The following is a 26926-nucleotide window of genomic DNA, read 5'->3' as shown; positions in this document are numbered from 1 at the left end:
CTGACTGGAGCTGTTAGGAGTTGTAGCCGCAGCTAGCTAGCATAGCTTGCCCTCGCAGAAGCATCGATTTGCCAAGATCGACACAATACTAGCGGAAGCTTGGCGATTTGCCTTCAAAATAAAACATGTCTTAATATGTATCATTTTGTTAGGTGTGTAACTTATAGAGCTAACGTCTTAATATTACAGAGGCTATAGTATCATGGCCAAAGTTTACATGATTTAAATATCTTACCCATCACGTTAAGTATGGCTTGGGTTTTATTTCGGAAAATATTTTCCGGAAGTTCTGTTTGTTGTTGTGGCAAACTTGAACTGGTGCATCTGCTCTATAAGGCTAGTCCAAGTTGCGTGACATCACATACCAAAGCTGTATGCTGGATTTTTTTCATTCTAGACATGTCCTCAGCCCAACGAGCTTTGCAGTCTATACTACAACATACTAACTTTAGCTAGCCAGCGTTAGCAAGCTAGCTGGCTAATGTTAGCTAACGCGAGATGATAACTTGGCCAGCAACCCCAGGTTGGTTGAGGTGAAGGTGGTAAATGCATTTCTGGCTTTGTCGCGAGAGTTAGTGGGGTTATTTGGGGATGATCATGACGATGATGTCTATGTCAAGGACTGCATCTTTCTCTTATCCAACACATTGTTTTTAAATTAACTATTAGTGTCCCAATAATACTGGTAAGTTTGGCTTGGGTACTATGGAATATGGATGGAGCAGTGATGGTGTAAATTTACCTCATGACATTGATGTCAACCTGTTTCCCAGAGGGATGTGGTGCCTGTCCACATCACAGAAGCAGAGCCAGGGTTAAGGCAGCCCGCGGACACAGGAAGGTAATGTTATTATCATGTGACAAATTAATGTCCTGCAAAGGATCAATAAAGTATCTATCTATTCCTCTGAGTAGAAAATTACCCTCAGACGTTTTGACAGCTTGTCTGTAGACTCTCTGTTCAAAGCGCCGGCTTTCCTCAGTCTAAATGCTTGTGGAAATCTGTATCGGGCATTAAACTCACCTTATTTCTGCATTCTGAAAGTTTTGGTCGGGTCAGATGGAACAACCTTAACATATCTGAATCTTAGTTGCTTCAAAAAGTGAGCGGTTATTGTTTGAAAAGGAAAAGTTTGACAAGAATCGTCTAGTTGACTGGGACCTGACACCCGACGCATGCGCACTGGCATCATTTGGTGATACTGCTGGTAAAACTAATGTAGAGGTTCTGGGCTAGTGCATGTTAAAGTTTCCACTGATTGTACCCTTTTGGGCCTTTTTTCGGAAGGTATTTCTGACTATCTTTGCTGTCACACGTTCGGGGGCTGTGCCTAAAATGTACTTTGTAGAGGAAATTATGCCAGTGCGCAACTGCGCATGCGTCGGATGTCAGGGCCCAGCCGACTAGCCGATTCTCATCAAACTTTGCCTTTTAAAACAATAAAAGCTCACTTTTTGAAGCAACGAGGATTCCAATATTTTAAGGTTGTTCCATCTGACCTTCAGAATATGCAGAAATAAGGTGAGTTTAATGCCTGATAAAGATTTCCACAAGTGTTATGGCCGGTAAGAGGGCTCTTCCAACAGCTAGTCATCAGACGGAGCTGTCAGAAGAGCCTGAGGGTAAAGTAGAAAAGCTGTTCAGTGCACCTTGATCTGGGCACTGAAAGCAACTGGGCTCATGTGTGTTTCGACTCCAGGTTTGCACTCTTCAGCCCACTACAAGCCAAGATGTCTCACCGAGGACTTCTAACCGCTGTCCTAACATCAGTCCTGGGCGCAACATTAGGAGGGCTGCTCATATGGCAGGTCTACCGCTCACACAGGAAGAGGCAGCCTTCCATTCCCAAGGTAGCCAATCCTGTGGAAGCTCCACGTCCTGGGAAGGAGGACTTCACACCGGCGGAGCGTCAACACACACAACCGCCCCGTCTGGCTGAGAAGGACTTTAAGGCCGTGGAGAGTGGGATCGGACAGCTGCTCCCTCCTGTGCAGATCCCCTCCGCTGAACAGCTGCTGGGGGTGAAGCCGGTAATGGTGAGCAGTGAAGAGGAGTGGCAGCAGCTGTGGCCCTCACTGCAGAACGAGCTGTCAGTCTTCCCTGTGCTGGGGCTCGACTGTGAATGGGTAAAGACCAACGGCGTAAGAAATCCCTTTTGCATGTTTTCATATAGTTGGAGCAAAGATCCACCCTAAAACAATTTAACGTAAATTGCAACACCTAATCATAAAGTAGCGCTTTGACCACAATGAACATTGCAGATTTTGAGAACGTAATTGATGTTGAATTTTCCTTTTTTAAACAGTTAGTTTGGAAGTGCCTTTCTCCTGTCTGATTCTGTCTCCTGCTGTTTCTGCCCCAGGTGTCTGAGAAGGGCCGAGCCTCTGTGGTCTCCCTGCTGCAGATGGCGTCTTACTCGGGGCTGTGTGTCCTGGTGAGGCTGCTTCCGTTCCGCAGTGGGCAGCAGCCGTTCCCCCTGAGCTTAATGGAAGTCCTGCGTGACCCCCACATTTTGAAGGTCGGCGTCGGTTGCTACGAAGATGGCAAACGTCTGACTCGCGACTACGGCCTGCCGCTGGGATGCACAGTCGACCTGCGCTATCTTGCCTTAAGACAGAGGTACGGCTGGGTTGTTGCTCTTTCAAGCCCTTACTCTCTGGAAACACGGGGAGATTGCTTTTCCCCCCCTCTTTGTTTTTGTTTTTCATAATCACATTATTATTATTATTAGGGCTGGGTGATAATATAATATATATCACAGTATTTTGGAGCAAATACCTCCTATTGATATTGCAACAATATTGTAGGGATGACTATTGGTGCTTTCACAAAATATTTACAGATTTTTTTATTCTAACCCTTCTTATTGGTTTTTTGAACGGAAAGGAACTTCTCTCTCCTCTCTGTCAGCAGAGAGAAGACATGACAGACACAGACATAAAACAAAATGGGTCATGGGGTTTAATTTCATCTTAATTGTAATTATAATCGATTGCTGAGTGTTATGGGCTGCAAATTGAACTACTAATTTCTGAGAGGGTCGGTACATTGAACCAGTATACATCCAGGTATATCTTCAAAGGGCATATCTACCTGTCCATTCCTTTGTCAATAGGGATAGTCTATGATAAAAGAAAATAAGGGTTGAGGATTCCACATGGGGATCGGTCCACACAGATGTCCATGGGAGGGTTATAGCAAATAGCCTAGACATGAGGGTGCAATGATCTGCCTCTTCATCCATAACACAGATCACATTGTGTTCACTTCAATCTTGAGACATCTAATAATTACATCTATGGAGTCACTCAAATTGGAAGAGAGAGGGAGAGAAAACATTGTTGAGGTGAGGATATGCAGAGTAAAGAGATTGACATTGAAGTTACCCTAGGGCTGCTCGATAAATCGATTTTGGATCGTAGTCCAATTAGTTAGGACAATGTTAAAAAAATGAAAATCGTCAAATCGATTTACACTTTAACTAGGGTAATTACATTACGGCGGGGCGGCTCTCTCTCATGTATGCGTGCTGCTTAAGGTAGGTTTGTTCCTTCTCCCCGCTGTAAAGTCTCTCTGGAGGCTGTGACTACTGGCTACTAAAGACTTGGAACTTATTTCAACACCTCCAAAAAGTACACAAGCACAAAAGCAGCGTGTTGCACTGCGGGCTGTAGCTGTACAAGATAACGATTGCCACCCACAACACACACACACACACACACACACACGCACACGAAAACAGACGTTATCACCAGACGGTGAAATGTTGCCTTTATAGTTCACATAACAACAAAACAACACGTGAGGCCACCGAGTAGCTTCTGCTTGTGCTTCATGGCTGTAGTGTTATGTTACCAGCCTCACTCACCCTGTCTGTCTGAATTTCCTCTAACTGCTATCGCAGTTCCCCGCATACTTGTTGTGACTTTGTGTTATTCTAGTACAGATATAACTCCGAGCGCGGGTGGTCGCTTAGCTCTAGACACTGCTGATATAATTATGTCACGGAGGCACACACAAGTCATCAAACCAAGAGTATCCCTCCAACAGAGCACAGAGTGCTCGATCAAATCCACCACTGTCAAGTGACTTCAGGTTAGCAAGCAACAGCCAGGAAGTTAGGCATAGCAAGTTAGGCTAAAACAGGAAGTTGGGTTGTTCTGCCTTCAGAGTAAAAGTGTAAATTGTCACTTATGAAAAAAAGAAGAAAAAAAAAAGAGCTCTGCAGGGCAACAAATGTTTAGAGAAGTATAATAGTATAAAAAAATCGAGTTTTGAGAGAAAAAATCATCCATTTTATTTTTAGGCAAAATCAAACAGCCCTAAGTTACCCCTCTCAAAATGCCTCTGATGTAATACGATATAGTGACCTTTCCATCCAGTAGTTGACAAATGTATCCATACAGAGTCTCAAAGAGGAAGTCAAACTTTCCATCTTACTTAAAATTGGCTAAGTGGGTTCCAGATCCTGTTGTGCGATGTCTTTCACGATTTGTGATGGAAGTGAGGATGATTGAATGATAGACTTTTTTTGTTTTCTTGTGTTCAGACACATTGATTGATTGAATGATGATTGAGTGTGTTGAATGCATTTGCAATTTGCCCAAGTTTGATGTCACTAGAGCAGTTGTGATGTCATCAGTGATGACACTCGAGCAACTGTGATCTTTCTTAGTTAAAACATAGATATTATATTACTATAGATGATTCACCGCAGGCTCCGCCAATTCTAACAAATGGTAGTAGCAAGTCTCCTAAATGGTCACGTGGTCAGCTCTTCCCTGAAGTGTTGTGAGAGGACTGTGCCTGGTGACGTGGGGTTAGTGCTGACCTAGCAAGCTAACTTGAAATGGAGATTGTGAGTTCCCAAACTCCACACAACCCACACATAAACACAAAGCTGCCCCATGTTAGCTCAATACAGTTGAAACTAAGATATTCCATAAAAAAAAAATCTAGCCACAGATTTAGCTACTACATCAATGAACTTCACATGTAGCTTTAGCTAATCGCTTCCTGCTAACATGAGTTCCTGTTGCCAAATCTCACGAGAGTGTGTTGCTGAGATAGACAGGTCTTGAACAAGTTTAATTTTCTCCTGATCTGTCTGTCTGAAAAATGCCATTTTAGTGTCAGAATATTCTGAAGATATGTGGCTTCAGAGAATGGGCTGAATATTTACTTTAATGAATATAGGCGCGAAGGCATCTGTCATAATCTATCTGAGATCACATTGACTTTCCCCATTGACTCCAATAGACTCAGAACTGCCAAAACTGGCCCACGGGTTGCCAACGTTAATTTTGTCAATTTAAAACATAACTTTGCATGTCAAGAAAGTCGCAGTTTGTCGCCAAACTGAAATGTAGGGGTTAGTTTCGTATAAAAACTACATAGCTCGTGGCATGTCGCCGGTCTTCAGCTTTGTCGGTAGAGAAAGTGACGTCACTTAGGTGACAGTGTATGTAGTCTTTCTGATTTATAACTTACTGTATAGTGCAACAGTTTATTGTGGAATGAGTCTTGGTGGACTGTTGACATGAATAGATTCTAGCAACCAGTTTTCTGTGGAGATTGGACATGTATTACTGCGTTTCCCCTAGAATGGAGTTGTAGCAGCGGTGGTGAAGGACAATTTTCTTTACTTGGCTTGCAAAGCACGCCCTGCCTAGTGCCTAGTCCTGTCCTGTGTAGTAGGACAGCCAGTCAATAAAATTGTATTAGGCAATAGGGATGTAATGGTATGAAATTTCACAGTATGGTACAGTATGTACCAAAATATCACAGCATTTCACAATATTATTTCCCATTTTAATTAAACATACATGGCCCATCCAAAAAAAACAACCTTATCAAAATAACGGCTTTTCAAAATAACAGTCCAGTGCTTAGTTTTTCAATGTGGAGGTAATGTTCCCCTGTCCCCCATGCTTCCTATGCGTTGTGCTGACATGATCAGGTAAGCGGCGAAGCACAAAGTTTCTTGTTTACTGGTATGCTTTACTCACAGGTGTGTGAATTGACTGGATATGAAGCGTCTGTAATATAAGGTTAGTTTCTAAACAAAAAATCTATAGCAGCAGTGGCCATCCGCTGCTGAATACATATAGGGGAAACACTGAAGCATCAATAAATACATCGATCAGATTTGTTTCGTTTTCCTGAGAACTATAATATTTCTGTCAAAGTGGTGCCTAACTGGGAGATATATATAAAAATCCTGTTTCTCTAGAGTAGGTGTCTGTGTTGTTGGAAGCGGTCTATTCCACTGCTGGAGGAAATTGAGCAGTATATGCTGTAATATCTTTAGTGGTCCACTGCTTAAACCTGCCATCTTGCTGAGCAGGTTTGAAGTCGCTGTCATATAACACCCATCTAAGCATTCTAGGGATGCACCAATATTAAAAAAAAATCACCGATACGATAACATATTAATACTGCTGTTATGGCCCATAAAAGATATTTAGTGATCTCGATATGATCTGTATAAAAACATTTTTATGATAATAAAATTGTGTACATACTGAAAAACACATCTAAACACTGGATTTGAAAAAGTAATGCATTTCTTTATTTCCAAAACATTTGGAAAAGCCTGTAAATCATAGATTTACCACATCGTTTCCTCTCATTGTGAAAATGTTGGCGGATACGATAAATATAAAGATATGTTAAAAATGACTAACATCTGCCGATAGCGATATGATTGCTGATATATCGTCCATCCATAAAGCATTCGCGCATTTCTTTCCAATTTGAACTTAAGGCATTAAACCAAATATTCAAAGAGGTCTTTGTCCAACAATTCAGATTCTTTGAATGTGCTACATGAAGAGTCCTATCAGTGATTGAATATGTATATCCAATTGACTGCTCCAAATCCTTCCATTTTGCGTTGCTGCTATGTGGGTTGCACCATCTATTCGGTTATGCATGTCCAAAGGTAATAGAGCCCACTTTTAAAATCAGTATCAGTGTTTCCCATACATAAAGGAATTTGTGGCGGGCCGCCACAATAATATTTGGACCGCCACAAAATGATGATGACCAAAAAAAATTTTTTTTTTTTTTTTTTTTTTTTTACAGTGCACCTGAACGCAACATGCAAGATATCCGCTGAATAAGTGTCCAATAAATGTTCATGTCATTCTGGCCAATACTTCTGTTATAGCATTTCAGTCTGGAATATGGAATATCTTTCAATAATCTATGATTTAGCTGCTTTTGATTGATTGATTGATTTATTGGGTGAATGTCAACAATACAGGGAAAACACAGACAATCACCGAGGATAAAAACACAATAAAGCCATTGGCTTATTTCCATTGCGGTCCTCTACAAACAACAAAAAACAACACACAAATGGATATCACCTTCTATACTCAAATTAAGACTATTTTTAACATTATTACTAGATTTGAATAGGAATAATGGCACACTTGACTATTATACAATACATAACCATTTGTTGTTATATGTAAGGACTTAACATACACAGAGAAACAAGAAATACTAGGGGGGGAAGGAGTGGGATTTGCGGGGAACGGGGGTTTAGCAGTGGGAGGGGGGGGGAGAAGCTCGCTCACACAGGACTGGGGGCTATGCTATCGCTCATAGCAGCCTCCATCTATATGGCCCCATTCAGATGAGAACGAGGGAAGGAGGGGGGGGTGAGGATGAAGCGTGGAGGGAAGATTGCAAGAGCCAGGCTGGAACAAGGCAGCATGGGGGGGGGGGGTGGGGTGTGTGTGTGTGTGTGTGTGTGTGTGTGTGTGTGTGTGCGTGTGTGTTTGAGAGTCTGTGAATGTCCAATTGTCCTTGTGTGTGCTAGTGAGCCTGATAGGGGGAGTCGTCTTCCCGGATGGTGAGCGAAACATAGCGGTTCGCTATGGTGACGGCCTCGAGTCCAACAGGTGTCAGGGGGAGGGTGGAGGGTGGATGAGCGCAGTTGCATTCGTAGATATCAGGAGAGGAATTTCGGCTGTGTCCTTGGCAGCTCCGAGTCCAGATTAGGATGAAAATGTTTTGGTTGCCTGAATTCCTATCAGGTCACACAGACCAAACAGAACAGGTCTTAAGTCTCTGGAATCCCAACATAAGTTAATTCCTTATGCAGATCAGTGGAAATTTCCGTGATATAATCCAGGTATAATCCATTTTTCACAGTTCAAATTCACTGACCGCCCATCTCAATTTTCATGACGTCACAGCCTTGGGTCAATCGCTGCTGTCTTCCCGTACCCCGTGGCGAAAATCCGTCTGGGCAGAGGGTGGGGGCTCCCCGGACCTCGCTTTCCTCAAAGTTTAGTTGATTTGCGTTGAGAGACCAGCTTAAATCCAATAAATCCATGTTTGTCATTTCGTATAGACAAATGCAAGTTTGCTCCGGCTAGCGTGGTGTTGCAGGCAGAGGGAAAAAGGTGCAGGAGCAGGAGAGGGAGGATTTGCGACCGCCCAGGTTCAGAGGCAAGACAAGAAAGCTTAAGAGCAAAATTGCTAAATTGTCAAATACCGCCATCTGCTCGCTACCCAGGCACTTACTGTATGTATGTACTTAACCTAACTAACTTAACCTAACTATCAGGTGTGCACAACATTGTCAGCCTAAACTCCGGCTGACACCCCAAAAACCTACAATCCGCTACAGAAAAATGTTTGTTTGTTTATTAACTGGCCCCTCGCCTTCTATCATTTCACGAAAGTGGCAAAGCAAGTTGAGTATCCCTGACCTATAGGGAGAAATTTAGTTTGTCATTGTAAACCCACAGCACAGTAATGATGACATGTTAGATCTAGCCTTTTAATTTTGCTCTTAAGCTTTCTCAAAGTACACCAAATTCATGCATTTTACTTTAAAATGTTTAAAAAAAATATTGCGCGGGGCATGCCCCTGCACCCCCCTAGGGGGTCTGCGGTCGCCCACCACAAATACTCAAAATCCTGTGGGAAACACTGAGTATTATTTTCCTTTGTAATATGAGGGTAATTGTTGTTGTAAATAGTCGACAAGTCTTTTGGTATTTGGACCCGTACACAATGAGATTTTTGATAGTCATCAGTAATGTGTGGATATAATGAGTAAGTGGGTAAAGGCAAATAATAGAACAGTCTGGTAAGTTCCGAAAATTACATCACTTTCTGTAATGCAGCCTTTAAAACCAGGAAGACTTATGCCATATATTAGATATCCAAAATCTAAGTCTAGTCTTCTCATGATCTAGTCTCATATCACAATATCGATATTTGCCCAGCCCTAATTCTGATAATTTAAACTGTGTAAATTCTGGTCGTCCGGGTAGTGTAGCAGATTCCCTGCCTACCAACACGAGGGTCACAGGTTCGTGCCCCCGTGTTACTTTGGTCAGCCGTCCATACAGGCACGATTGGCTGTGTCTGTGGGTGGGAAGCTGGAATGAGGGTATGGGTCCTGGTCGCTGCACTAGCGTCGCCTCTGGTCGAGCGGGGCGCCTGTTCAGGTAGGAAGGGAACTGGTGGAGATAGTGTGATCCTCACACGTGCTATGTCTTGCGATTGAAGCTACCCGCTGTCGGTGAAAAGAAGCGGTTGGCAACTGCAGATGTATCGGAGAAATCATATGTTTGTCTATGGCTCTCCCCAGATTGGCAGAGGGGGTGTGGCAGCAACTGGGGCAGCAGGGGGAATTGGCCAAGTACAATTGGGGGGAAAATCAGAAAAAATATTTTTTTAAACAACTGTGAAAATTGCTGATCTCCTTTACAATTCTGTTGACATGTTTAGGCAAGCTATGGTGAGCAATGGCCTTAGTCTGAAGTCCCTGGCAGCAGATCTATTGAGTGTATCTCTAGACAAATCCCTGGAGCTGCGCTGCAGTGACTGGGAGGCTGATCAGCTGACACTGGAGCAGGTGACCATTCAAAATGCATTGCCGTATCAGTACATTAGTATTCAGCAGCTTAGATTAATTCATACAGCTTGGTGTGATTTTGTTTGCCTTCATTAGTTTTCATTTCACTGAACACTTTTAGTCACTCACTACATTTCAAAATAAAAATCTGTACTTTCTACTCACTGATTACATCATTTTCAAAACGGACTCATTACTCTCGGGAAATAGAGTACCGCAGGGATGACGCATTTTTGTAGGCCCAGAAATCGCCGCCATGCTGGTTCGTGAGGGGAAAAGTGAATGCGATTTTAGTATGGGGATTTCGGTTAAATGCATGAAATAAGTAGCCTGGTAAACCGCCCGTCACGTGAACTCACATTTCATTTGGTTCTCCGTGACGGTCTGGACCCGCACAGGCAGTTTAAGATGATTGGTCGAGCCATGCCGGCCATTGCCGGGCCGACGAATCAGCGGCGGCCGTAGGCGGGCAGACTCGTCTGGGCAAGTAGTGGGTACATGGTCTTTGTAGTTCTTTTCACTCGTCAACATCGCGGAAGTGACAGGCAGTCTGAATGAAATTGAATGTAATGTTCCCAATTCTATGTATTAAATTCTAAAAAACGACCCTCAACATTTGGGAAGGCTAAGCCACACAACTAGTTCGTTATAATCTAACTAAATGCTTCGAAGGTGACTTTACGACCGCGAGGACTCAATCAATGAATACCACGGAGATCATCCACAGGCACCTTCCGCGATCTGATTGGTTGAAGTTAACACCCACCAGCGGTTATAGACAGATGGGTCATCCAATCACCTGCCAAGTAGCTTGGACAAAGTGCCCGCCTCCGTCAGCGGGTCTGGTGACTTCAAACCCAGATCGACTGGTTTAGTGAAACCCATGTGGAGCTATACCGTCCATCCGGCAGCGTCAGGTTATGAAATAAGGTCTGTGGCTAACAAAAGTTTATGAAACAGCAAAGTTTGTGTTCAGCAAGATAATCTTCACAAACGAGGACCACTTTTATGATTTTTGAAGCGTTTTCTGAACCGCGTAAAAGAATAAATAATGTATGCTTCAAAAGTCATAAAAGTGGTCCTCGTTTGTGAAGATTATCTTGCTGAATACAAACTTCGCTGTTTCATAAACTTTTGGTAACCACAGTCAGATCTTATTTCAGGCATTTAACTGAAATCCCCATACTAAAATCCCATTCCACTTACCCCTACGAACCGGACGTGCTACTTCCGGACTCATTCCTGTGGTACTCTATAAACCAGAGTCTGAGCCTGTGGCCCTCCCCCCAGACAATGCTTGGAATAAGCTCAATTCCTGGATGTCAATGGGTTCATCACGATTGTTATTTGATCCCATAGAGACACTCAAGAATTGAGCCAGGATAGCCTGATACTGCGGTTTGACATACTTCAGACTGCACCAAATGTGTAAAAAGGTCTGCCTGGAGGCAGGTATTTGTTTCTGACTCTGGGGAAAGTAGGAACAAATGTCAAATTCCCCCCCAACTACTGTATCTGAAGTATCTCATTTAACCAAATTGCACACATTCATGCTATTCTACGAGATCTCCTTATATAACTAATGTAATATTTTTTCACTTCCATTAATTGAGCCTCCCCTGAAACTGCTTGGAGGCCCGCCTCCCACTTTGAACACACACACACACACACACACACACACACACACACACACACACACACACACACACACACACACACACACACACACACACACAGCTTCCAGGAAGCGGCTGGCTGCTTGTTCAACAAAGCGATACCACAAGTTAGGGAAAGGGACAGAGAGAGAAGCAACATGAAGAGAGAAGTAACAAGAGAGAGAATTAACGTTGGTGAATTCATCTGCTAGAATTAATGTCAGTGATTTGAGCTGCGCACTCTTTCTCATCTGGGATTCAGAGGAATGCTCAACAGAACCAGATTAGAACATTAGAAATGACTTTTGGAGAACGACTTTTACTTTTATACTTTAAGTACCGGTAAATTTAAGACTATGCACTTGTGCACTTTTAGAATTTGACTTGAGCAAAAGATTTCAAACGGTACTTCCACTTCTACCAGAGTATATTTTTAGATGAGTATTAGTATTTACACTTTTACTTGAGTAAGGAATTTGTGTACTTCTACCACCTCCAGTTAAAAACAGTGTGGTGACTTGATCAGTTTAAACAAAGTATGCTGTTGAGTTTCCCCTCTAAATCTCCCCGGCCCTCTCACTCCAGATGACCTACGCTGCCCGGGACGCCCAGGTTTCCATCGCTCTGTTCTTCCACCTCCTGGACCTCAGCCATGCCTCGTCCAGCTCCAGCGGGAGCAGCTACTCCCAACTGTCTGCCCACTGCCAGGGCCTGCTGGATGTGCCCTTTAGGGGCCGAGGTGACGGAGAGGAGAAGACCGCGGACGGAGAGAAGAGACGACGCACCAGGAAGCAGCCCACCTATGAAAGCCCAGAGTCTGGAGATCAGCAAGTCCCAGACCCTCGCAAAAATAACAAGAGAAAACCACTGGGTGTGGGCTATTCTGCCAGGTGAGCGCCCAGGCAGACCAGGGCCCTATACCACCAATGTTCTATAAGAAGATCCAGGATCTGTCCCTTGATCTGGTTTGTCTAAACCAGATCAGCTCGATTGTAGTTAACTTGTACTACGAACCTCGGTTGCCACTCGTTAACTCGAACCAGGTTTTTCTAATCAAGCTGAGAGCTCGTGCACATGAAAATGCCCGTGCACTGGAGCTCGTGCCCGCAAAAGAGGCGTGTTTTTTAACAACTGCCAATCACAATGCAATATGGACTGCTCCATTCCGACAGCGCCAGACACGCCTATTTCCTCATTGAATGAAACCGCAAATAAAAATCCGCGTTGGATATTATTAGTCTGTTCCTGAATGACTGTCTAAAGTGACCACTTTTATCCACACCAGTAATTTCTTTGAAGAGCGGTTTCTACCTCCACGTAGGCTATCTACAGCAGCTCAATTCACCCTCTCAATAAACTCAAAACCGGCATGTCTTTTGTGGAAGCAATCTGTAATCTATCTCAGTCCAAAATCCGTATGTATAGACCATTTATGCTCAATGAATAATAATGATCTCATGATGTGTTTAGTCGCACTGATTGAATAATTCCTATAGGCTAATCAATAAAAAAAAGAATGATAATAAAATTATAAAATGCTTCTGAACTGAATCGACACGGTACGTGCGGGCATAGATTTCATTTATAAAAAATAGCCTATTTTGTGGTCACATATATAGGCTATTGTCGGCAGAGTCGCATATCTCCATATTTCATATAATGATGCTGGAAATATGAAGTTCAATCACATCATACAATCACATCAGCAGCTGCAAAATGCAGGCGTAGCCTAGATATGAATCATCTTAATATGGGATCGCCTGTGTGCAGGTGATCCCCTATTAAATTGCTTAGATGTAGTAGGCTATTCTAGCATGTATCACCATTTCAATTCCAACCCAACGTCAGTCTCGGCTCCGTTGCGCACACGGCACCGTGCGCTTTGGAGACGTTTACGTAACCTTTTTATGCCGGTTTAGTGCTATTTCTCCACTCGCTATTCAGCTGCAATCGATCAGCAGGGTCAAACAACTTATCTAGGCTACTTGAGAGCACAAAAATGAATACCGGTATATAAAAACATATTCCAAAGTGGTAAGTAGTGCTTAATTAAAATGTAGCATGCAACAAGTGCAAGGCTTTAGTCCTTGATTAATTCAACATTACAATTCGTGCTCCTTCCTCGATGGGAAACTCGTCCAGAAAGGGGTTGGCCATTTTTCCAAACTGCTGATTCGATTGGTTCGTGGGCAGTGTATTTATGGTCTAATCTTATCCTTGCAACTTAACCTGCTGCGGACCAGGTTAAGTGTGAAGCATAAGTTGCTATGGAAATATATGTTGGTAAGAAGTTAACTAGCTTTGTAGCACGGCCAAACCAGGGTTAAACCTGAAGTTACCTCGCTAAACCACTAATCGAGATTCGTGGTACAGGGCTCAGGAATTCCAAAATATACCAGTCTCTTTCACTATTTAACCAGCCATACGATAATCGACTAATCGGTTTGAGATTTTTTTCTAAGAAGAGAAGTCAAAATTCAGATTCCAGCTTCTTAAAGGAACACTTTGCCACTTTTCAACCATATCGCTCTATCTGAAACCAGGCTATATTGTGATTTATTTATTTATTTATTTATGTTCTCTCTATCTCTGGGGCGCGGCATCAGGATCTGCTGTGCCGGCTTGCATGGCTGTTATGCGAACTACAGATTGTACTTACAAATTTTTCAGACCTGCCAACCTGCACGCATTTTTCTTAGCAGGCATGCATTTTGACATCGAAGTACTCTGGTACAATTTCTCACTTAAAACTACGCAAAAATGTGTTGACGCCTGTTAATTCAATGCTGCACATGCAATATCCAAGAGTGCTCCCAAGTCCGCTTTGCTCCACCGGGGTTGCATCTGAAATAATGGATGAGGTTAAAATCATCTAAAAAGCGCAAATAAATAATCAAAAACATAAATTTGGAGTGGGCATTTAATATAACTTTCGCATTGACAGAGTTGCGATTTTTTGCCAGCATTCTTTGTGGCTTCTGGCCGCTGCAACGGTGTTGCTTTTAGCCTGAATAATTGTTTTATATTCTTCAAATGTTTGTAATATCAGGGTTTGCTCCTCCATCGTAAAATACGCTGCTCTCTGCGGCTTCTCCATGGTGCGAGTGGATTGGTCGTATGCAGCAAACACCGCCCCTTTTATGTGAACGCGCACTGATCTAGATTGGAAACTCCTGGGTTCACTTAGCGAGTTGATAACCAGCTTTGTGAGACCGCTTATCATGATTGCGGAGGTCTGGTTAAGTTAAGGTTAAGTGTAATCAGATAACGAAGGGAAAACCCAGGTATGTTAATCCAGCTTCGTGATATAGGCCACTGGTCACTAGTGCGTGATTTCGAATCGCACATAGGTTATGCAAAAACCACGCCCTGTGCCCACCTATGCAGCAGTCAAGCGCCGGGATTGGCCAGGAGCAAGTCTTTTGTCTTCTTTTGACAGCTGGAATCTCCCACACCACAAATCGCTGGGCACACAGCCCAGCGATTTCATGAACCAACTGAATTGCTCTTGATAGGGGACATTGAAATTAATTATTAGTGTATTAACGCCAATGAAAACGTAACACAAGCTTTTAACACACAATCGATTTTTAAACATTTATTTCAAAACATCATTGTAAAATCCAGGCCTTTAGCCAAAGCTTCAATAACAGAGCTCAGCTGACAGTTTAACCTGCAAATGAAAACTATAAAAAATATCATATCATCATATAATATAATAATAATAATTAAAAATACAATGGGCTACAGCACATAGGCCTAGCCCCCACCCCCTCACCTCACCCCCCAGTCCAGCCATTTGTTCCAGGCCAGTGAAGTCCCAACAATCTACAAAAACATGCAATAATATAAAATCATAGATAAAAAGTTGAATCATAGACAATAAATAAAACCAAAAGTAAAGGGTTAGCCTTCCCAATGGCCAGCAGCATCTGTTATTCTGGCCTCATAATAACCACTGAGGCGGGTGGTCAAAGTCCAATAACATTAAAATACATTGTATGCTTTGGTGCTCTGTAGGATTTTGTCTTTCAATATCCTCATTGCAGCCTCGCTTGGTGCAGGCTTGGTGTTGTTGCTTCTCACAGGAATGGTGTCCCTGTAACAGAGAGCCCAACATGAGCATGAGCGCCTGGCCAATCCCGGCGCTTGACTGCTGCGTAGGCGGGCACAGGGCGTGGTTTTTGCGTAACCTATGTGCGATTCGAAATCACGCGTCACTAGTACTGTACTGTCACAGTAAGTGTAAACACAATAGGAAGTAACTGGCTGACCCCTGTGTTGGAACATAAGGTGAATAGACCAAACAACTAATCGATTAATCGTGAAAATAATCAACAGATTAATCAACAATTAAAATAATCATCATTTGCAGCCCTACAGTGGACAGACTTTTCCACCACAGCCGGCCTTTACCAGCATGTGTCTGGTGGTTAGCTTTCCATTACTGTCCTGCTTGCCTGTGACATGTTCTTCCATTCGTGAATGATGATGTTGACCCAAACCCACTGGTTGAAAAATGGTTGTAGGGATTTGAAGAGTGCTGATCAGCAGCCTCTCCTCCCTTCCAGGAAGTCTCCCCTCTATGACAACTGCTTCCTCCATGCACCAGATGGCCAGCCTCTGTGTACCTGCGACAAGAAGAAAGCCAAGTGGTACCTAGACAAAGGAATAGGAGGTAAACTTTGAATTGACCTTGCTCCTCTTACTTTATATCTTTGGGATGTTGGGAAATGCCTAAAAATGTAATGCCACCTGCCTCTCTCATCCTGGCACAGAGCTTCTGAGTGAGGAGCCTTTCATAGTGAAGCTGCTGTTTGAGCCATCGGGACGTCCCGACTCGCAGCAGGACTACTATCTCACCGCCAAGGAGAACCTCTGTGTGGTCTGCGGAAAAGCAGATTCCTACATTAGGTAGAGCAGACTCCACACTAATGTTGTTTCATGTCAGATGCAGTTGAAGTGTTGTTTCAAAATGCTTATGTCAATTTTGGGGAAATATTGCCATTATGCCATATCCATTGTGGAACAAAGGCAATACAGAATTCCCCCAAAATAGATGACTAGTGTGTATAATTTAGTGGCATCTAGTGGTGAGGTTGCAGATTGCAACCAACCGAATACCCCTTCCGTGTAGGACACGTGTATCAAACTCAAGGCCCAGGGGCCAAATCCGGACCGGCACTCCATTTTATGTGGCGAGAGCTAGCAAAGAATACAATTTGCGCAATATAATTCTTTACAATACGGCTAAACATAGCTATTGGTAAATTGAATAATAATTGTATGCTACTAGTTGTCTGTGTGCCATTGTTTTCCCTAGAATTCTGCTTTCAGAGCTAGTTATTAAGTATTAAGTATTGTACTAAAAAACAATCGAATCAGATGCAAATATGAAATAAATATTATGATAGGCTTGATACATTTATATCGTGTTACAACAGAAAAGCCAGCACAAGTCCTTTTTTAGAGGTTTTAATACCTTAGTCTGGGTAGGGCAGCAGCACAGCAACAAACAAGTTTCGGCACGTAGGCCTTCTTCAGTGTTAATTTATATCATGTTACATTTACAACCGGCCAACTGAGGGCAACTATAATGCTGATGTGGCCCAGGATGGAATTGAGTTCGACACCCCTGGGAGAACCTATGGTGGTCATGAAACTCGTGAAAGGGCCTGCTCCAGAGCTAGAGTTTGGCTTGCCTGTCCTGGGCTACTGTACAAACATGGTGGTGCAACATGGCGGCCTCCATGGAAGATGACCTGCTCCCTATGTAGATATAAAGGTAACTAATACACAACTATTCTTATTTTCATGTGATTATACACCAATTAAGAAATACTTAGGAATATTCTATTCCATTTCTGCCAAGTCGTTTCCGCTAAATGCCACTAAATTCTACACACTGGACCATTTTAAGTGTGATAATTTGGTCAACCAAGGAGTCAGTTGCCAACCGTGCTATAAGATGTGCACTGAATCAAGGTTTTCTAATGGTGGCTTGGCTATCTCATTTTATAGCGACTCTTTTTTTTTATTCCGTACGTCAACAAATATGATTTTAACTCATAAACTCCTCGGCTGGCGCAGGAAAAACATTGTCCCGCACGAGTACAGGCGACACTTCCCTGCGGAGATGAAGGACCACAACTCGCACGACATCCTGCTGCTGTGCACGGCGTGCCATGCCGCCTCCAACGTGCACGATGGTTTTTTGAAGCAGACGCTGGCGGAGGAGTTCTCCGCGCCGCAGGGCTGCGAGGAGGGCGTGCGCCTGCTGGAGGACTCGGACCGGCGCCGGGTGCGCTCGGCGGCCCGGGCGCTCCTCAGTGCCAGGGATGGACTGCCCGAGCAGAGGAGAGACGAGCTCCAGGCCATCATCAAGAACTTCCTCAGCACCGAGGAGGAGCAGGAGCTGACCACGGAGGCTCTGCAGCAGGCCGCCGCTTTGGAGACCAGGTGAGGGTGTGGATCTAATGGCCCATTTAAACCACTGGTATTGGCCCCGCCCGGCTCGACTCGCTTTATCTTTCAATAATCGTTATGACTAAAAGGCTAAAAGTGATCTCATGTGCAAGAAATGACTGTTCTACAGTCATTTCTTGCAGCCCTGGGGCCTGGGGCAAAATACGGCCTGGGGCCGCATACATGAGCAAAGTGCGGCCCCAGGTCCAGACTCAAAGAAAAACAAAATGACCCCCAAAAACTCAATAAAAGGCAGAATTATGTTAATAAATCTCATCTGCTACAGCCATTGGATTTGTATCACTATTATATCAGGAGATTGACAAGAAATTACCAATCACAACGGGAGAGAGGGTTAAAAATAGGGAGACTCCCGCGAAAATCAGGAGTGTAGGTATAATCTCCAATGTGTGGCCCTTCGCTTACTTGATGTAAGTCAGTATGGCCCTCAGGAAAAAACTGTTGCCCACCCCTGGTCTATCAGGTCAAGATGAATAAGGCCAAGTAAGAGTAGAGCCGTACTGTGCTGTTATATGTGGTGGAAATGAGCCATAAGCGGTGGGGTTTCTTTTGTCCAGAACACGGTGGATATTAGGGCTGGGTTCAAAAAATCGATTCTCCGATTTTTAATCGATTTTTATTTTAATCCTTTGATATCGATTCATATGTCCTAAGATCGTTTTTTTTTTTTTAATAAACAGGATAAAATATTATGCTGTGTGTGTGGTAGTTGAAACAAGTTGACGTTTATTTATGTTTGTAGTTGAAACAAAGAAGAAAGAAGTAGGGCGTGCACATCCGCTTAAAGGAGGTCAGGTGCAGGACAAAAGGCAAATAACTTAGAAAATAGTCCACACACTGATATTTTGTCAGCTCCCAGGTCAGTTTATTGACGTTTCGACCAAACGGTCTTCATCAGAAATGAAGGAGGAAGTAGGAGGAGCACTCATATACATCCGGGACTCAACACCGATTGGTGGAGAGACAACTAGATAGGTGAATACATTTGTGTCAATCAATGCTCATACAGAACAATACATAGATACCGGTATACATTTGCATGTAAGTAAAAGTACAGAGTGCATAGACCTTCACTACTAACAACTGACATTATATAAATGCAAACTCAAAGAAAATAAAAAACATGATATAAATCTATTCAGTGTAAGCAGTGTAGGTAGTGTGTTGGGTCACATAGAAAACCAACAACATCTTTAATAGTTATAAAATGAAACTAGCATTCTGGATACTGGCCTCAAGGAGGTTTCTCATTAGCCATGAGGTGTGCAAAACACTAATAGTCTTGACAACCCAGTATAACCACCAACAAGCCCCAGGTAGAATTACATAAGAAAAAAGAGAGGCCCACAGTCTCTCTAGACCATGGTCAGATTACCTACACTGAGATAAGGGACAGCAAAAAAGAATCAACAGTGTGTAGAGAACAACTATGCGTTGGACAAAAGGTAGCAAAAATTATCTTAATAAAGTTAAAATTAATTTAAGAAAAGGGTCAATAAGAGGGAGAAAGGTCCCAGATTAACTGTACCAACGGAGTATGTTGATCAGACTGTACTTAAAGACTGTATAGGTGATATACTTACATACACAGATATATACATATAAGGAAACAAAAACAGACCGCTATAAGAATGCCCTAATGTCAAATGACTCATTCAGCCCCCTGGTGACCGTGTCTAAAGTTGAGATCCAAAATGCTTCCCTCCTAACCGGCTGTCGCAGGTGTGACCTGACCAGTAAATTCTTTAAATTAGGAGGTCTCTTATACACAACACGGGGGGGAATTGCAAATACATTGTTAAGAGAGGAGTCAGAACTTAAAATATGCCAGTGTTTTTTGATTGTCTTTTCAAACTGACAGCCAAGAGGAGAATATTGGACCATACAGTTCAGACGTTCGTCTCTTACTTTTTTCTCCCTGGTAGTGAGACAATCAACCTGAGAGCAAACACGAAATTTATCTGACGCTGGTTGAATCCATTGATCAGGATAACCTCTCTGTCTAAAACGTGACTCCAGGTCTAAAGAATGTAAATTAAAGGAATCGTCTGTGCTACAAATTCTGCGACTGCATTTGAACTGGCCAATAGGAATGCCCTTCTTAAGAGGGGTTGGATGGTAGTTGCAACAAAAACATAAGTACTGTAGGCTACATAAATGGAAATGTTTGATCATTTATATCTACTTTTAGAAATTATATAGGCTGAAATAAAATCACTGTGCATAATTGTGAAAGTGTCTTTATTGACAGATGAAAAGGCTGTTATTTACCCTTTGTCACCAGACTCACCACCTGGTGAGTAAATATATGTGTAACTAAAACCATTAAAATTGACAACCGGTCCGCAACTTTTTTTCCCCATGTATCTACTTGGCGCAAAAAAGGTTGGGAACCCCTGTGTTACATAACTGGACAGTCATGTAATTCAGGTTAGAGCTCAAAAAACACGTTTTTGGTATCACTAACCAAATCGATATTGAAATTAATCGAATCCGAATCGAATCGGGATTAATCGATTCGCATCCTTGTGAATCGGAATCGAATCGATTCTTGAAATTTGAACCAATACCCAGCTCTAGTGGATATATTTATAATTGACATTTTTGTATTTTGGCAAGTTGATTGTTGGTTACAAGCAAAATGGATTGAACCCTTTTGAGACTCACAGCTTGTTTATTCATAGTATTCCATGATGTGACATGCATTTCCTACCGATATGGTGCTTTATCAAATTCGCAGCTCATTGGCTGTGGTCATTTGATTATCATCACTTGTTTAATTAGTTAATCATTTAATATTTTCCTACCAAGATGATTGTGTGGTGCTGTAACAATACTATGAATTGGAGTTTTGGCAATTTGGCATCCTGTGAGGTTTGAGGGAGCACAATGTTAAACAAACAGATAATAGATTAGATCTGTGTCATTGCTATTGTCACGGCACCATAAAATGTGGGCATTGTTATTTACCATTATCATTCGGCACTCGTTCGTCTAGGGCAGGCCTATTCAACTAGTGGCCCCGGGGGCCAAGTCCGGCCCCCCACTCAAATCATACCGGCCCACCGGTCATTCCTGGGGGAAAAAGCACCTTGTCTTTTTCTGACGTTGGAGAGCGCATCGCTGCATGGAATCCCCCCGTATCTACTTTTCTCTCTTTCCCCCCCCCCCCATCTCCTCTGCTCCGTTCCTCTCTTGTCGTCAAGGCTCTGACCAAGACAAGCACTGAATTGTAAGAGAGGGAATTTGCACCGGGGTGAAGTTAGTTTTAGCTTCACAACTCCCTCAGTGGTTTACCTACTTTTGAGATCTGCACTTGCTTCTCCCTCGCTCCCTCTCTCTCCCTCTTCACACGTCCTCATCCAAGTGACTCAACTAGTACAGAACTATAGGCTACTTGTCTGTGGTGTCTGCAGCTGTGTGTGCAGTGCACGTCCTCTCGGGACGGATAACTGTCCGTGTTCTGTGTTCCACTGACCCCTGCTGACTTGTAGTTACCGGTCACGCGGGCACACTCACGGTTCCATTCATACTACATTGGAGTGTCTGCCAGCCTGTCCACTAGCGTGCCTCACGTTTCTCTCTCTCTAATCCCTCTCTGTGTGTTTGTGTGTGTCTCCTATCTGTCTCTCTCCTCTCTATTTTGATGTCGACAGCAGCCAAAATGCTATCATTTCATTTGCTTGCTAGATAAGATAAGGATAAAGGATGATAAAAAGTCCTTTCTGACCAGCATGTACCTGTGTATTTTGTCGTCGCCCCCCCCACCCCGTTTCTGAAAAGAAAATATAATTAAGGCTCAAATTATACTCTACGTTAAAGACAGAGATGGACTGAGCCTTCTGTCTGTACTCTGCGTTCATTTCGTGCGTTTTCTGTCCGTCATCTGAAAGCTTACGGATACGCATGAAACAGAGCAAATCCACATATTACACACTCATACATTTGACTCTCTACTGCCCACTGGTGAATGTATTGTTTCACATGATGCCAACGTGAAAGACGCATGGAAGTATGTGGGCAGTGACGATTACACCGTTTAAAACGGACGCATCTATTTACGTATGAAAATGGAGTATAAATGAGCCATTAGGCTACCAAAAAAATAAATACATGGACCATTAGGCTATGATGGGCGACTGCAATGTAGTAATTTTTTTTTTTATGTGGTGGCTCGTTGTGTCAAGTGTAGTCGACAGTGAAAGTAGAGCTCAAACGTGACCGTCTCACTTTTTCTCAGCTCCCGTTCCACCAGAGAATTCCCCTCCATTTTCTCCATAGAAGTTTTGAAAAATCCTTATATAAAGAGTTTTAAGCCTGGAACCAAGCCAACCAGTCACCTACTGAATCGTGAGTGACCATAAAACATTTCACTTGGAGCAAAAACAAAAACTTGGGGAGGGGGGGTGAATCAAAATATGATTTCGGCTAAGCCACGATCCGATCCGATTCCGATTCCTGGGGTCACGATCCGATTCCAGAATCGATTCTCGATTCCAACGATTCTCGATTCCAGAATCTAGAATCGATTCTCAATTATGTAGTTTTATATTGAAATAACACACAAAGGTAAATCTAAGACAAAAAATGACAAATGTATTAATGCTGAACTTCAAATTCAACTTCTGAAGTATTACAGTCAGGGCCTAAATTCATTTTGCAAACTAGGGGGGAATTCCCCCCTTATGTTCTTCAGATAAAATGGATTTATAGGCTGGGGGGGATCTGTAGACTTTGAGAAGGATTTATAGATTTTGGGGGGAATACATTAACCAGAGTTCTTAAGTGCAAGAGGTGGTGGCACCGTGGCAGTACAGTACACAAATGACATGAACATTTGGACACTTATTCAGCCGGTATCTTGCATGTTGCGTTCAGGTGCACTGTTTTTTTTTTTTTTTTTTTTTTTTTTTAACAATACGAAGAAGAATCAATTCTTGGGAGTTTGGAATCGATCCAGGAATCGTGCCATTAAGAATCGCGATCCTTTCAAGAATCGATTTTTTTGGAGCACCCCTATTTCCCCCCCTCCTTTTTATTTTTTGTTTTCGCTCCAAGTGATTCATGATTTAGTAGGTGGCTGGTTGACTTGCTTCCAGGCTTAAAACTCTTTATTTAAGGTTTTTTCTAAATGTCTGTGGAGAAAATTAATGGGGAATTCTCTGATGAAACGGGAGCTGAGAAAAAGTGGGCGGTCACTGTTGTGCTCTGTAGCTCAGGGAAATGTTGGGCCCTTAGCTTTCTGACAATGTGGCTCCCTTGTCTAGGGCTTCCAACAAGTTTGGTCGCCGTGAATTGGCTGTAGCGCACGGCAATCACCATCTTGCACTTGGGTTGGGAGAAGAGAGAGAGTGAACTCCGACTTGGAAGTCCTTTATGTAGACCTCGGTGGCAACATAAATAAGCCTAAACTCCAACCAACCTCATATTGAAAAGCTATAATGACATTAATAAGACAAATTCATAAACTAGGCAAATCCATGAGCGAAGGTGACCGTGACACGTTACATTACTGTGCCGTGGGACTGGACTGTGCAGAACTTGCCTTCTCACTGCTTGTCTCTGCTCTGTACATGTAGGATATTCAATGAGGCCTACGTGCCTCATGGGCTGAAGGTGGTGCAGGCCCACGCCGAGCTGGGCCTGCGGGGGCTGATGGACCTGGAGCGCCGCTGGAGGCAGCACTTCCTCACCGCCATGCAGCCGCACCACCTGCCCCCCCTCTGGGCCGTCGACCACAACCACAGCAAGTTCCTCCGCAAGTACGGAGAGGACCTGCCCATCCAGCTCAACTGACCCGCCGCTGTCCCTGCAGGGAGAATGAGGAGCGAACGCCATTATGTCAACCAGCGAAGGAAACTGGACTTTCTCACCCACCGGTCAAAGCGCTGGACACAATTCCAACTTCCGTAGCCACTTTCAGTCATTTTATAAGCCAAATTGCTTTTTTAGAGTGGAGACCGGTGGTTTACCTGTGGTTGAGTACACAATCTTACCAGCGACCATTGAAATGCACCAGCACGCGACTGGTGTCGAGTTTCCGCCCTGGTATCAGCGGGGCCATGATGGGGTCAGGTGGGTGGGGGTGTATGCGCCGATGCACTGGGTCTGTGGTGGCTGAAGAAGGGCGTTTTCACTCTGATCCTGTGGTGCCAAGTATGTGAGAGCCAGTGTGCCACTCAGACCCTGGATGAACTAAATGAACAGAGACTGGCCACAGTCTCACAATAGTCTGCCTGTGGAGAAGAAAGCCAGCACTGAATCTGAAGAACACTAACTCCACAACGCCATAGTGGAGGTCATGAGATTGCATTATGGACACTTGTTTTTTATGGAAAATGTATAATTATTTATAAAAACAATGTAAAAGATATTCAAATTATGAAATAATTATTTTAGAATAAGCTGTAACCTGCTCTTAATTTCCTCCAGAATTTACTTCATACCCCCCCCCCCTTGCAGGTTAGCAGCTCTTATTACCTCTATCAGTTCAAAATAGTTTGCTTTGTAGAGAGAGGGTCATTTTAATATGACCTGATACTAAAACTATGTCTGTCTTCAGTCAATAGATCTAGGATGGCTTTCCCAAAATAATCTTGAAGTGAAGTTCATCTTGACTCTATTCCCTTACAATGATGAGCTTGGTCTTGAGATGCTTTTGGACCAGTGTGAATTCATCCCAGATGGTGACAGCCATCCTCAGGTTTTTCTTTAAAAATGTTGTTTCTTTTTTCTTATTTTGGAGGGGGAGAGAAACACTAAGCAGAGAAGTTGGCTCATTGACTGGATCTTGCAAACTCGGGAAGTTCCCCTCCCCATGTCCTGGCACTGTTTCTCCTGATGGTTGGGACACCTCCATGGCTCATGTTTTAATGTGCCTCTTAATCCCCCAACTTGACTGGAGACTTGTCACAGTGTCAAGACATGGATTCGCTCCAATTGACAGTGCTTTCATTCCAGCCTCGCTTAACCACTACCCATGATGAGAGAAAAGGTGCCAACTTTCATCTATTTGTTTCTTGAGAGAACTAAATGTGTTATGAAGATGGCCTTAAAGACAAAACCCCATTTGCAAAGCTTAGATTTTCATCTTTTGAGTATGATGAATGCATTTATTTATATCGAAATTTAAATTATGAAGCCGACATAGTCTTTTATTTGCATTTGCCCAGATGTCACCCCTGAAGCTGTTTTTCCCTAAATTGTAAATGGTAAAAAATAAAAGTCTTGTTTGTATTGAGTTTTTATTGTTTGTCTGGTGTAGTTATCAGTCGAGGTGAACATGAGCTTTCACATCCAGCCCCTGCTTAATGTCACAGCACTGCAAGCCTTGGGCATGGTTATTGTCAATATAATATCGTTATGCACTCGTTCGGCTGAAGGGCTTCCAACAACCTCGGCTGCTTTGAACATTTTGAGTTAAGAAACCCTTACAGAAAAAACACATGAGGTTCACGTGTCCACATGTGAACCTCATAGTTGTCGATTAATTTTCTGTCGATCAACTAATCGATTAATTGTGGCAGCTCTAGTTATCACGTTATATTATAACATGTGATAACATGTTTTGCCACATGTTGTATAGAAACATGTTTTTCACATGTGGCACACGTGGAAAACATTTACATGGGTTTCACATGTACGGTAATCACGTGAAAAGATGAGGGGTTTTCAAAGTCTGAGACTGGGCCTCCCCCCAGATAAAGCTTAGAAAAAGGAGCCCCCCTCACTCCTGGATGCCTACAGGATCATGATTTTGTCATTTGATCCCATAGACACTCAACAATTGAGCCAAGATAGCCTGATATTGCTGTTTCTGACTCTGGGGAAGTAAAATCCCCCCAAACTACTGTATCTCTAAATTATCTCTTTAACCAAATCAGACATTTAGGCTATTCTATGTGATCTAATTTTGATAACTAATTTCACTTCTATTCACTAAGCCTCCCCTGAAACTGGTTGGAGGCCCGCCTCTCACTTTGAAAACCTCACCATTAGACAACACTGGGCAAACTATTCGGAAAAGGGAAATACACAATTAATTTGTCCATCTGTTTATCAGAAGGCCATTGTCTTATCTATGCAGTCTGACGGTGTCTCGGACTGAAAGACGAGAGCGCGCCTTAACCTGTAAATGCTGCTTTAAGCGTTCTGTCTTAGCGTAACCTTTACCCTCCTTCACCATGGCAACCCATTAGAAAACAATATGGCAGATCTTAACGCAACATTAAAAGGAAGTGACCACATTCACTGTTTTAATTTTTTTATTTCTTACAAAATCACAGTTTAATAAATAGTCTGTAAAAATGAGTACAAAAGCGGTTTTCTTAACATTTCATATATGAGTCACTCGTGACTTTCAGGTCAAAGGAGTCTTTAGTTGGATATTTTTTGTTACAATCTAGTTTTGCTGAATTAAGGCCTCTTGATTTTGGCATCAGAACAATCTGTCAGTCAAATGTTTTGTATCTGAAGTTGAATTAGTGTAGGATGTGAGCTCCCCTGGTTTCACAGTTCAGTCTGGAAAAAACATTACAAATAAATCATATCAAATGGCTCAACATGCAGATGTATGTACTCCCTTTCTCCTAAATGCTGTCAAAACTAAAGTACAAGCATATTTCTAATGATCAGTGTTCAACACTGCAGACATATGCAAGAACAACAATGGCACATGAGGCTGCTTCATTTAAGGGGAATTCCATTAAAGTAGACTTGGGTTGTCGTCCTTCGATCTAACTTTTTCCTTAACCTGTTCACAAATCAAAACACTAGAAAATAGGAAAAGTTTTTAGTTAACTTTTGGTGGAATTCCCCTTGAAGAAGTTTAGCGGTGACGAGGAGTGCAATCCCGTATTGTGAACGACACTCTGACATCTTTACTGCATTACAGCGAAA

The 26926-nt window shown here is 42.9% G+C and overlaps 1 protein-coding gene across 2 annotated transcripts; it reads left to right on the top strand.

The window, feature by feature from the left end:
* Positions 1-780: 780 nt before the first annotated feature.
* Positions 781-25202, top strand: exd2 (exonuclease 3'-5' domain containing 2). 2 transcript variants are annotated; one of them, XM_083632683.1, is made up of 9 exons: positions 781-841; positions 1701-2127; positions 2364-2620; positions 9761-9887; positions 12128-12432; positions 16114-16220; positions 16321-16456; positions 17633-18001; positions 23608-25202. In XM_083632683.1, exons 2-9 carry the CDS (start codon positions 1732-1734, stop codon positions 23822-23824), a joined length of 1914 nt encoding a protein of 637 aa, XP_083488809.1. In that variant the 5' UTR covers positions 781-841; positions 1701-1731; the 3' UTR covers positions 23825-25202. The 2 variants fall into 2 exon arrangements, with proteins under 2 accessions (XP_083488809.1, XP_083488808.1); XM_083632682.1 differs by having other exon boundaries at positions 1701-2142.
* Positions 25203-26926: the final 1724 nt, after the last annotated feature.

The sequence above is a fragment of the Poromitra crassiceps genome (assembly GCF_964638095.1).
Source record: "Poromitra crassiceps genome assembly, chromosome: 3".
Classification (NCBI taxonomy): Eukaryota; Metazoa; Chordata; class Actinopteri; order Beryciformes; family Melamphaidae; genus Poromitra; species Poromitra crassiceps.
This window is presented reverse-complemented; position numbering and strand designations above follow the sequence as displayed.